Source organism: Lissotriton helveticus, chromosome 10, assembly GCF_964261635.1.
Source record: "Lissotriton helveticus chromosome 10, aLisHel1.1, whole genome shotgun sequence".
In the NCBI taxonomy this organism is placed as follows: domain Eukaryota; kingdom Metazoa; phylum Chordata; class Amphibia; order Caudata; family Salamandridae; genus Lissotriton; species Lissotriton helveticus.
In genome coordinates, this window is record NC_136071.1 from 173432482 (window position 1) to 173445590 (window position 13109).

A 13109-nucleotide genomic window follows, 5' to 3' on the forward strand; every position below is an offset into this window, starting at 1 on the left:
TAGTTTCTTACCGGTCAGTGTAGTTTTGAAGCTTGAAGACTTTCCATCCCATTAGTCCTCTCTTGAGGTCGAAGCCAGTATTGAGGGTTTGCCTCCACCGGTGTCTTTTGTCTTGGACCTGTGTGGCTCTTTGGCCTTCACTCTGCCCTCCGACATTGACTATTTCGGCATAAGAGCCAGTTACTTAGAGTCTGAGATCTTTGGCTCAACTGTTTCTCGGCTCGGAAGGGTTATATTGGGTCTTTGCTCCTCCCTCGCCACTTTCCAGTGGCTCATGTCAGTTTGGCTCTCGACAATCTCCTTGTTCTTTGGTTCTTTTCCTTAGGCCTCCTCTGTTTCCAGGATGTCGTCGTCGCTTGACAGGCCCAGGTCTTCTATTGATTTCTGCAACTATGCCATCACCAAGTGTGCCCACCTCTGCTTCTCCCTTGCCCTGATTGTCTTGGGCAAAAGCTGTGCATGCTGCGCAGTCTCATGTAACCTCTGCCTCCCTAAAGACCACAGCGCAGACCTGTGTGTTTCCTTCTGCGCAGACCTGTGTGTGACCCGATCTAAATAGGGGTACGCTCCATGCCCCTTTCTCACTCTCCGACCACGTGGTCTTGCTTCTCACCTCTGTGTTCCACTGTGATTTTTGGTGATTCCTTGATGCTCTCTCCTTGCCATCATTCGGCCCAATCCTCTTCCTTCTATGGCAATTTTCAGTGGAAATTTTGTTTTCTTCCTGCATATTTCTTCATCCTCAACTGTGAAGCCCTCTCTTCGGCTTCCAGACCCAATGGCAGGAAAAAAGAATCTGAAGATGGCGGGTGCAAAGGATTTCTGGGGCATATGTTTGAAATCATACAAGGAAGGGTGTTTTAAACTACAAAAATTTAAAAAACAATTTAAAAAAAGACGGAATAATGCACAGCATGTGAATCCATAAAAGATTCAAGCTGCAAAAATAGGGTTTTTGGTTTCTATTGCGCTTCGGGAGTTGCAACTGAAGGTCAATTGAAACCTTCAAAGTTAAACCTGTTTCTCAAAAAAAGGATGTGTAGGCATAAAAGAAAAACTGTCTTCCTTGTTATCTAACAAAATCTCGGTTTTGTGAATATTAACAGCTCACCCCGCCCCAGAAGGGGAAGACAACTACTAAAATGACATTGTTCTCCAGTAGCTCAGCCATTCCTATTCCTGGATAACTTAGGATGGGCTACTGGTGCTACATGCTTTGACACTCCTATTAAAAAGGACGACTCGAGGGACATTTTAGTAATCATGTGACGAAGTGACATGTCACAGACCCCACACAATTACTCTACCTTCCATGCATACTTTTTAATGCAAGGGAAGAAACATATCTGTGCTGCTGTGTGCCCCGAAAGGAGGGAGCGTTTTTAAGAGAAATATGAAGGTCACAGCCAAATCAAATCATGGTCAGCTGTCAAGGGGAGTTTACCACTATGTTGACCAGCATATAATCAGAGATATCTGGTTGTGGTCACAACAGGTTAGGAATGATAGAAAAAAACCTGTGCAACCTGAACTTTAACCCAAACAATTTAATGAAGCGGGACAAAACTTCATTCATCTAATCTGAGTACTCTGTTTCATGGCAAACAGAGTGCATTTTTATAGCATTATATAGCTGAGTAAGTTACAGTTACACACATGATTCCTGCAAACCGGCAAACTAAAAATTCTATGAAGTACTTTGTAATCCCAGTTGCCAAAGTTTCGTATTTTTACAATATGCAGTGCACATACCTTGCCTTCATTCAGCTTCTTTCCTGGGTTAGTTTCCTCAGGATGATAGAACCACTTAACTCTCACAACCATATTGTTTCCCCAGGATTCCCACATGCTCTGGATACGACCGATGTAGGGCAGGTTGGGGCGGCCAGCTGACAAAAATACAGCACTGTCTCCAATACGAATTATCTCTTTGCCACGAACAATCGCCTTGTAGAATAACTTTCTTGCCTTTCCTTTCATTCCACGTCTCTGTAAAATAATAGTTTAAGTGAAGGCAACTCTTAATCAAAACCAAAATTCAAAGTGCATTCACGATAATAGGCAGTAAAGGAATTAGATATCCTACTCCTTTCTCTTTACAATATCAGATGCTTTACACCAAGTCTACAATATATTTAAGTTATCAAAACTTCAGGTTTCATCTTAAGAAAAGCAAGATTTTTTTTTTTAATTAATTACCTGTGTAGGTTTCCCGAACCATTTCCAAAGTTGCCTGGCCGGGAGGAAAGCCGCAATCTTGGGTCTATTTTCCACTGAAGGTAATCTCTGACGTTTAGCAAGTTCTTTGGTTGTTGGCAAGTGGATTCCCTCGCGCTTCTTCGGTTTGCTTTTGTTTCCCCCTTGCTTCTGTTGCTGCTTTTGTTGCTGTGGTTTTTGGCTTTGAGCACGAGATGCTGCACGGGATTTTCTTTCCCGTTTTGCCTCTTTCTTAGGAGCTGGCTGCGGGAGTGTGGAAACTGTGTTGGCTTCAGCAGTCTCATCTTCTGAACTGCAAGAGGAGTCTTCATCGGTTGTGGAAGAGGAAGAACTTGAGCTTGAAGAAGAGGATGACGAAGAGGACGAAGAGGATGAAGAGGAGGTTGACGACGAACTGCTACCACTGGAAGAAGACGAAGAGTGGGGTGAAACAGGAGTTGAAGCTCTCGAGCTGACTGAGCTGCTGACTTCAGGAACTTGCCCTCCTTTGTTTTCAACCTCCTCCTCTCCCTCGGACTCTGAGCTACTTCCACAACTGTTCATGTCTGACTCCTCTTTAACTTTGTCTTCTTTATCACTGTCCTTGGCTGGATAGCCATCAAGTTTAAGTGTCACTCCACCAAAAGGAGACACTGATGATTCAACCTCTGTATCTGTATCCTTGCCCTTTGAGAGTTTTTGCTGGACTTTGCTATCTAATGTAGCAGTGTAACTGAGGAGAAGCGGGCTTTTCTTGTCCTTTCTACCAGACATATGTAGACCTTTCAACATGGCCTCCTTTGTTTTTTTCGTCTTTGGAGACATCACTCCTTCATGATCCAGTTTGATCAAGATTTCACTTTCAGTATCTTTCCTGTGACTCTTGAATAGCGGACCAAAATCCTGTGCTTTTTCAGTTTTTCGTTCCTTCTTAGTTTTGCTTTTACAATCTGCATTGCCAACAGGACTGAGTTTTGCCAACGAAGCTTTCTGTTCACAGTACTGTTCACCCACTAGAATATCACAAAATACTGGTGCTTGGTAAGATGTGTGCTGTTCATTGTGCAATTGCGCACTTATTTTGATCTTGCTGGATTTCTTACATTTTTCCTCCTTTTTGGTAGTTTGTGTACTTGTAGAGAGCCCCAGGTTGTTCCTTGTTTCCATTTGGTTTTCCGAGGAAAGGCAAATTAGCTTATCCTGATCAGGTGTGGAACATGAAGACGAATCCCTAAAATCACCATCTTCTGTTGCAGCAGAATCCCCTAGGAAAATAAAAAAAATTGAAAGGAGATGCTTAAATAACAGATAAAGTCTGACACAAATAGCCTTCATAAAGCTGCAAAGTGAAGGGCAATTTTGTGTTTTTTAGACAAAGTAGCATCGCTTTTTTTTTTTTTAAATGAAGAGTATGCAGATAAACGTGTCAGAACGCTAACCTACAGTTTGTTATATAGATCAAAGATAATGGTAAAATCTATGAACTCTAATAGAGACTAGTTTGAATTGAGGTGTTCGATACCAGGTATGTTTAGGATTAGCTGAGGTCTAGGACAGAAGGTTAAACAAAAATACCTCTATCACTAGCTAGGTCATTTTAGTTGACTGAGCAATTGAAATTTTCTGACTAATTAATTTTCAACAGCACTTTGAATCTCAGTAGTTCATAGATAACTGAATGCTCCATACATCCCTATGCAACTCATACTGCAGCACTTCAAAACCTAAAAAAAAAAAGATAATGGATATACCTGCAAAACATTCAAAGTTGGACAGGAAACAGCTTCTTTAAACTATAGGATTTTAAAATGAACACCCTTTCTTGCCCTTCCACCCCCCCTCTCCCATCCCTGGCAAAAGAAGCAAATTAGCAGGCGGGGGTCACCAAAAGAATAGTGTCATTTATCCCAGTAAGGGGAAAGACTCAAGTTTGAAATAGTTGCATGGACTAGAGCATTCTCTGCGCATCAAATGTGGCCTTATGTAATGGGACAATTGTGAAAGGTGCAAAACTACGACGAGTGATACAAATTTGTAAATCTGGGACTACACCCCTATTGATAAACAAAATCCTCAGATAGGATGCACATTAAAAGTGAGCAAATAATAAATAAGTAAATACAGTAAAGTAAGCAGGGACCATGCAATCACAGTGTAGCTGTTCTATATATAGATTAGAGGTGCTGGTTTTCCCTGAAGTCTCATGAGAAAGGGAGAGTAATCTCGAGAAAGGGAGAGGAATAATCTTGTAAAAGTGAGGTAAACGTACATAGCAGGAAACCTTAAGTGAAAACAGGGCACTAAACACAAACAAGGAAAGCAGAGGGCAAAAAGGAGCTAAAGAAACTTCATAGTGAGGCAAACACCAGGAAATAATAAGTGGTATAAGAAGGGGTGGGTGTGTGTGGTGTATAATACACATATATATATATATATATATATATATATATATATATATATATATATATATATATATATATATATATATATATATATATATATATATATATATAAATAAATCTGCCACCCAGTGCTTATTCAATTATTCAATTACCCTGAATCACTGCACAAGAGAAAATTAGGAAATTCAGACATGCTTTTTCGGTCAAATATACATACACCTGTCAAGTTCTTATGGGATGCACCAGTACTGCATATTGAAACTGTATGGAAATCTGGCAAGATTAGCCAATTCGAAAATCATTTAAGTTTCTTTTTCACAGATTAATTTAAGCGCTACACATCAAGCTTTCATTTACTTAAAAGGACTTTCACAACTCAATACCAACTTTGTTTTAAATGGTGGTTCTTCCTTTTCTTAGGCTGGCTTCTAAAAACTGAAAACATTTTAGATTCAGAGTACTAACAGAACCAAGGTTATTTTTGATTTTTCTGACGTGGTCTGACCAGTTAGTTTATATTGTTTAAGAAAATTGAAAAGGAGTGAAAGAAATGTGTTAATTATTGAGTCGCAAAGTGGTTAATAATAACAATCGGAAGATTAGGCAAAACAGGAAATCACATTACCAGTGGTCTGTTTGGCACTTGGTTTTCTCCCACGCCCTTTGCTTTTCGCCAGTGCATCTTCAGGCTCCGACACTATCATGTCTTTAACTTCCACAGCATCTTTGCTTGACTTACGGCAGCGACGCTTGGTATTGGGCACCAAAAGAGCAGGGGAAGGCTCTGCACCTGCAAGTCATCATACATGGCCCATATTATGCAAGTATCTCCGCTACTTCAATTTACAATTACACCAATTTGATCTTTTTAAGAAAGAAAATATCAGTTCTCAAATAGGCTATGCTGATTTCCTGGTTACAAAGTGCTCGATTTCCAAACATAGATTGTGTATGCCTGCAGTCATTCTGCTTGCACAAAAATATCTGAAATATCTTTTCAAAGCGAGCTGCGCTTACCACAAAGCTGCATGTTTAACTCCTGACGTAACGTAGCTCTCAAAGTTCATTTCTAGGTTGTAGCCACCAACGTGGCTTGGTTTCCAGTTGAAACAGGTGGTTTCTCAACTGCTAACCCTCTAAGAAAATATCTGATTTCAACAAAGACTAATGGACTTCATGATGAACAATCATTTTTTTATTCGATTCTCATCACAACTTTATTAAGGCGAGGACTAGATTCTTCTAGAATTTGTGTCCTGTGCAAAGATCACTGCTGACCAAATACCAGCTTAGAACAGCATAAACCTGTAGGGAGTCTCTAATTTGAAAGTACACCCAGTCGATCACACTTTTCAATTGAATTCCTCAAATAAGGAACGTTGCAAGATCTAAATTAACCGGAAAGCACCTTAAAAGAGTTGTGAGTTTCTACAAGTTCTGTCTCCCTAAAGACGTTTAAATTTGGCAGGGATAGGTCACTGTGTAAAAATGACCGTTTATGCACTGCCAGAGATAGGAGATAATTATTTCTGCTATCAAGTGAATTTTGTGCTGATAATGAATTGGCTGTCAACACCGGAAGGAACCACACCACATTTTCCCTTTGCTATGCAAGCAAAAGGCAAATAAATAATTGTACATGCTTTAGAAAAAGGAGACATTTTCCATGTTCTTAGGAACACTAATCTGATTTACCATTTTAAAGATTCAAAGTTTTTACCAGATGGAGATGCCTCTTTCTGCAGATTAAAAAACTCACAATACAATTCTGCACTTACACTGTATTTTGTAATCAGGTGGTAATAGCCGGATATGAGAAAGGGGAATGCGTCCAGTGTCCCCATCATCGAACTCCACGGTAATCAAGTCTTCTTCCTCCTCTTGTTCACTGATCCCTGTGGATTTTGTGAGGTAAAAAGATAAAAAATGCTGCTCTCCTCAAACAGTTTAACTTCACATGCTTAAACAAAAAACTCCAGAGTTGCTTATATATTTTACAAACCCCCCTCCCCCAAAAAATTCCTGAACGTTTATCCCAAATACTTTTACTGTGGTGCACACCAATGCCTCTTCCTGTTTTGATGTTCCCTGGTATAATAAGAAACCAGTTACTGTAAAAATGGTTTTGCAGCTTGAAGCTGTGCATTATTCCAGCATCTACTGATTGGGCCTGAAACGGTTTATTTGCAAACTTTTACCTACTGGGCATTGACCTGAGCAAACTCTGTATGACTCACTATTACTCGGATAGTACGCCCACAATGCCTCCTAAGGTGCCCTCTATGTTATTTATTTTTAACTTCATTTTATTGCACTAATTCCCCTCCTTCACCTTTGAGGCAGGATGGCAATATGTGACTCTAGAGGAGCTTCACCGTGCAAGATCATTCTTAGAGCTAAGTAACTGGATAAGATTCAATTATTGCAGAGGACTTTCTGGTGTCAAGGTTGTTCCCTTTCAGGGACCTAGTTTTTAAATGTCAGTACTCTTCATGGCTCTGAGTTTCTGGCGGGGAAAGTCATGAAAAGTAACTGACGTTAACACACCAAGGTTGTGCCTATCTACATAGGTGAAGCAGATGCCGCTGTAGTCATGCAGAACTTAGACGCCACCTACCAGCGCGCAGGGGTGCTGCTCGGAGAAAATTCTTCGGATCCAGTCTGACACCTGGGAAATTCAAATTTAAGGTGCATGCGGCTTGATACTGTCGCTACCAGACAAGACGTTACCAAAGGGAAGTAACTTGTTTATTACAACTAGTAAAAAAAATACCAAACCAAGGGGTTTTGGGTAATAACTGCCCTTCTGGACTCAACCCAACGGGTTGACAAAACCCTTGAAAAACAAACCTAGTGGCAAAATTGTATTAACCACTGTCACAATCAACGTTACAAATTGGTGGAGTCCAAAAAAGAAAAACATTAGTGAAAGACGGCACGACCGTTTAATGCAGCTCCTCCGTTTTTTAACTGTTCAGGCAGCACCCCCTCCATTTTAAAGGCATATGGAGATCCTCCAGTGTGTGGCTGCACCCACCTGCAGGGGGTGTCTGTGGGTGGTCTATCTGACCACCTTTCCTCCTCCCAGAAGGACGCTCTGAGCTAGTGCGCCTCCTGAAGGTCCTCTTTGCCTTTGGGTCAGTGTCCATAGTACAGTGCACCTCGCAGAAGCAAGGCGATTCCCTCGTTTATATGGGGCTACACCACCATGCAAATGAAGGGACGCCCACTTATGGTAGTGCCAACGCTGTATGTGCACTGATACAACTAATATTACAGAAAGGGCCACACAAGCATCTGTAACCACTTCTGTAATACTATAGCGCTCGGGATGGAGGTGGAGGGGTCAGAAAATGGGTACTCCCACCTGTTGTCACCCAGGGTACGGTCTATAGTTTAGGCTTTGGTGTTCAACATCGAGAACACATTTTTGGTTGCAGATGGGCAGAGTTCGGAAAGCGTGCTCATGCTAGATCACAGCAAATCGTTCTAACTTTCCGTAGATTGATGCCGAGTAGGAAATGTTTGTACATAAACACTTCCAGACCCAAACCTTGGATGGTGGAATAATACACAGCCTGTGAATCAAGGAGATTTATGCTGCCAAAAAGTGCTATTTTATACTTATGTTGGCAGGAGAGGAACAACACAAAAAGTGGGGGTAGTGAAGCTCAATGGGCAGCTCTGCTAAGTGACAAGAGGGAAGCAGATGGGTTGCAAAAACACATTGGGTGAGTAGTATGGAGTGTGCCAAGAAACATAAAATGGTAACTGCAGCAAAAAAGGGAAAAGCTTAAGATGTGAACTTTAAAATCTTGACATTATGTAGTAACTGTAAAGCATGAGAATGCATTTGTCTTAACTTGACAAGGTTATATTTTCAATCAATAACAGTACATTTCGAAATTATTGGGACTTGAGATTACATGCATCAGATTTCTGGGGGGAAAAAGATGAAAGTAGTTTGTGTCCTTCAGTAATAATGGTTGGTCCACCTTCATTCATATTAGCCCTACTCAGTTACTGTACAGTAACAAGATTCTCCCAAATGGATATCATCCAATGAGTCCCACTCACCCCTAATTATGAGACATTAACTTCCATCCTACCACTCCCAGAAGCAAAAGTAAAATTGATTGTTGAGAATGGAGGCAGGTGGCCGTAGTGGAAATCCTAGTAGTGTTTATTTAATCTTAACAGAAGGTTTCTAATATCCAATGACACAAAGTACAAGTAGTTTTTCTCTAGTATACAATGGCTTCACACAGGAAACCTTTAAAGTACATGTGTAAGGACATACCCAACAACTTACTCCAGCCTCGCCATCCTGAACAATATTGTTTAAGAATAACCTTAGTGGACTAAACTCTGAAATGCAACTAAGTATTTCTCCCACACCGACCAAGACGGAGTTCCACTTAATTTGCATCACGACAACCACAAACTTTCTGCGCCACCATTGCTCTCAGTCGTAAGAGAGCACAACGCACTGCACTAGCTTTCCAAGGAGGACCATATTCTGCACATATCTGCCTTTGCGGAGGAGAACGGCCTAAACATCTACACTACATATAGTAAATAACTGTTCAGGTTCTCTACGCATCCGGGAAAAAAAAATAGTCCCTAAATAAAAAGCACAGCCTTAGGAAAGGGGGATATAAATTTACGTCAATGAAAGTACACATTTACATGAATATTTTGAAAGCAGAAATAAAAAGAAAATACACTTAGAAAGTTGTAGTAATTTAAGGCATATCTAAAAAAAAGCGTACAAGATACATAATTGGATAAGGGCTTAGCAGCAAATTTCATCTACACATTCTTGCACGATACAGCAATTTAAATCTTTAATAGCAGTTTTCCATGCAACACATTTGCTGGTTTGGCTTTGAACCCCTTACCTCGAACGATGGTACCCGGGTATAAACAACGGTATTGTTGACTCCAATAGGCAGCAATCCTAGTTCCTGCAGGAAGGAATCGCATTGAGGTGGGCTTCACGTCAATGATCTGTCAGGGGAAAGTAGAAATACTTAAATTCTCCTAAACTCGACTAAATTCTAAATATACACACCCCTAGAAAATAATTTCATCAGAGGATACTGTATCGTGTTTTCTAAATACCTTGCATCCATTCCATAAAGAATGCAACTACACTACACAATGCCTTAAAATTAAAACCCTACAAAGATTTTTCATTATGTCTCTTCCAATTTAAAAATGCTATGGCAAAGCTTGCATTCAAAATATCAACACTCAATACACCAGATCTGGGTATTTCATCGAACCATAAACATATACAAACCGACAATCAACTTCATCCCACATAGAAAGTTCAAGATACATTATACTACAAAAGTTTATACTACAAAAGTTGAAAAGTTGCATTATGCTACAAGTCTAACTCACAGACCTTAAAGACATTGGCTGGTCTACCAATTGAAATAATTATGATATCAAGTAACTATTGAACCATAAGCAACCTTTCTCTTGATATACGAATTAGAAACGTGAAGGCAAAGTATAAACAGCGAGGGTGAGAATCACAGAGCCAATGCCACTTTGGAATTTTTTTTATTTTTTCCAGGTTACGTCTGTATACTTGCAACAACCTCAGCGTTCTAGGCCTAATCCTGGAAACACGAAGTCTACTGCGGCAGGAAGAAATACACATTTTAAAAAGTGCTAACGCACTTGGTAACTCCACCTAGAAATGTATTTGTCGGGGAGAATCCCCTTCGCCCTACACCCCAAGGTGAGCACTTTCACTTTTCATACTTGAAAGTTATTTACATCTGCTTGTCAGAAGTAAAATTCAATTCCTAGGGTGGGATGGCTTGGAATCGGTGTTTGTGGGTGCAACGTAAATGTTTGGGAATGCCCTGCAAATTTGTGAACATCCTCATGCTTGCACATTTGTAAATGCCCTCACAGTGGGACAAACACTCTTGACCCAAAGGGAAGCCTCACAGAGATATATTTGTGCGTGTTTGTAAATACGCTATCAAGCCATTTAGCAGTCTTACAAGAAGCTATTTGTATGTGCTCTGAATTTTTGGGATCAAGATTTTCTTAAACATGTATTATCTACCAATATTGTGCAAAACCATGCGTCACTGGAGAGGGTTTCCACACACCTGGTAGTCAATTGAATGAACGTAAGTGGCCATTCAGATGTGCGCAACCTCCATGCTTGAGCATTAGCTTTGTCAGCAGAATAAAGAATGAAGGGCGATTGGGAGACAGATTCCAAAATATTTTGCGCAAAACAAAAAGTCTCCAAAACAGACTACTGAAACCTCGTTCATACACTAGTATTCAGCCGCATTTTCAACTTGCACCCAAATCCACTACAAAACACCTGCCCACAAACAGGCCAGGGCTGGATATAAAGCAGCAAACGATCCCCAGTTTTAAAATTCGGGAAGGGAGTTTGGCTGGATTTAGAAATTAAACACACCTTGGAATGTTTGCATGGAAAAGTAAAGATTATGCAAAATAAAAGATTTTTACAGTATGTACTTTAAGTACGATTTGTTTTCAGTATGATATCCCACAAAGACCAGAGAACAAGTTGGAATTGTATATGCTATGAAAGCCAGTTATTCAAAAAGGCGCCGCCTGAATGTGTGACCAGGTCACACTACTTCACAGAAGTGAGCCAGCCTAAACACCTGAAACCATCACACGCTTTGTACTTGCAGTCAGGAAACTGTGGGTCTGCCAGTATTCACCGACTACAGCCACCATGCATGTCTATGAAACAAGGAACTCCTTCAAACTATTCATGCACAGTCGTAGAAGTTTGAAAGCTCTTGTCTAGCTGGGGAGGAGCTCGGGAGTAGCCCAACAAACTGCACAGAACTTACCGCTTCCTGTAGGAGCTGTTCAAGGCAATAAATATGGGGCCGATTTCCTCGCTCGCCTTCGATAACCACTCTATATCTAAAATAAGTAATGACAGAAAAAAATTTGGAATGCAAGGAATGAATCTCAAACCCAAAGGAAAGATAATTTTGGTATGTTGATTACATGGTCTCCTACCCCAAAAACATGCTCAGCTCAGATCTTGTCATTTTTGCAATTGTTACTTGACATCTAAATAGTGTGCTGCACAGGTTTCGTGTTATGGTAACCCAGCTGCCACAGCTCTAGTGATAAAACTAGCTAAACCATAGAATAAACAATCTGCAGTAGATCGGACTAGGATTTAAACACAAAGGTGTAACTCATTTTGGTAAAACAAAATAAATCACTCATTTGTTTTCAAGGATTAGTACAATCTCCTCTTATGACCTAAGACCCAGCTGAGGAATCCCGAACCACGAGCAGCGGTAGGGAGCTTTATAAAGACCTCTAATGCCGCAATACACATGGGTCGGGGTCACTAACTGTTAGTCCCTCCATCTAATCGACGGTCAAGGTAGTCACAGCAAACCTGTATTGTGTTAGGGCTTTGTACATATGACTTACATGTCAGGGGAATGCACAGTCTGCACGTGTCCTGCATACAGAAGTTTGTCATCCATTGGAATAAGGACACGCAGCCCATCCTTCAGCTCATCCTCATCAATCAGGCAAGAGCGGGGAGCTAGAACATGAAAAGAATAAAAAACAAAAATTGGTTGTTACTCACATGGCTTGTCCTTTACTTTGCGCACAACACCAAAACTCAGCTGAGTAACCTGATGACCTGGAGTGATATCATGTGGGGACACTGCCATCACCTGTTTTGGCCATGACACAATCTGGGTGGGCAGCACCCACTAAATAGGTGTTAAGCTATGCTTGATGCTGACAAGTTATCAGTTTTAAAGTAAATACATGGTGGTGCGTTGTGTAAAGACAATCCATTAGAAAAACAGCCTTTAGCTGAAAAGCAACAACTTTCAAGATCTCAAGAAAAAGCTGGCCCAGGAACTCAGCCACCTGATGTAAAGTTTCAATGACAAGTTGTGATTGTGGCTCTTTGGGTGTACATTACAGGCGCCACCTTCCCAGGAAGTATCATTATCACAACAGTAACAACCCTCAGCTCCACAATAAAGGTTGTCATCTCTGCAACGGTATGAAGAAAGCTCTGCGAAAGTCTGAAGGCATGAGGCTGAACCTAGAGAAGGAGTAGTTTCTTACCTGTAACTCCAGTTCTGTAGTAGGGGTATCTCTGTTATAGTAATAATCTAGTGAATAGTCGCGCTCATGTGCGGGGACCCCGGAGCAATCAAAAATAATCTCTTAAGCGGTCTTCTTTGCAGCAGTGCATAGACACTTAAGAGAGAATTAAAGACAGATAATGCAGCCTATACATGCACGGCTACACTGTCCAGTACTTCAACTAGAAATGCAAAGGATATTCCACCAATATCACATTTAAACCGGTCTGCCATGTTACACCATGGAAAACACCCCCCCCCTTCACCAAATCCTTGGAATGATAGAGAGGAAGGACAGGACAGACAAGCCCCCATAGGCTGCCATTATGTGGCTTAAAAAGGGATACTATGCCTTTAA

At 40.8% G+C, this 13109-nt stretch overlaps 1 protein-coding gene across 4 annotated transcripts in view; it reads right to left on the minus strand.

The window, feature by feature from the left end:
• Positions 1 to 13109, minus strand: part of TNRC18 (trinucleotide repeat containing 18) — a 204223-nt gene that overhangs the window by 9794 nt on the left and 181320 nt on the right. For all 4 annotated transcript variants that reach the window (XM_078665022.1, XM_078665019.1, XM_078665020.1 and 1 more), the window contains 7 exons: positions 12072 to 12189; positions 11468 to 11543; positions 9500 to 9608; positions 6377 to 6493; positions 5224 to 5388; positions 2200 to 3461; positions 1753 to 1989 (listed from right to left, as the gene is read on the minus strand). In XM_078665022.1, the coding sequence (XP_078521148.1) occupies positions 1753 to 1989; positions 2200 to 3461; positions 5224 to 5388; positions 6377 to 6493; positions 9500 to 9608; positions 11468 to 11543; positions 12072 to 12189 (2084 nt within the window). The remainder of the gene's footprint in view (positions 1 to 1752; positions 1990 to 2199; positions 3462 to 5223; positions 5389 to 6376; positions 6494 to 9499; positions 9609 to 11467; positions 11544 to 12071; positions 12190 to 13109) is intronic.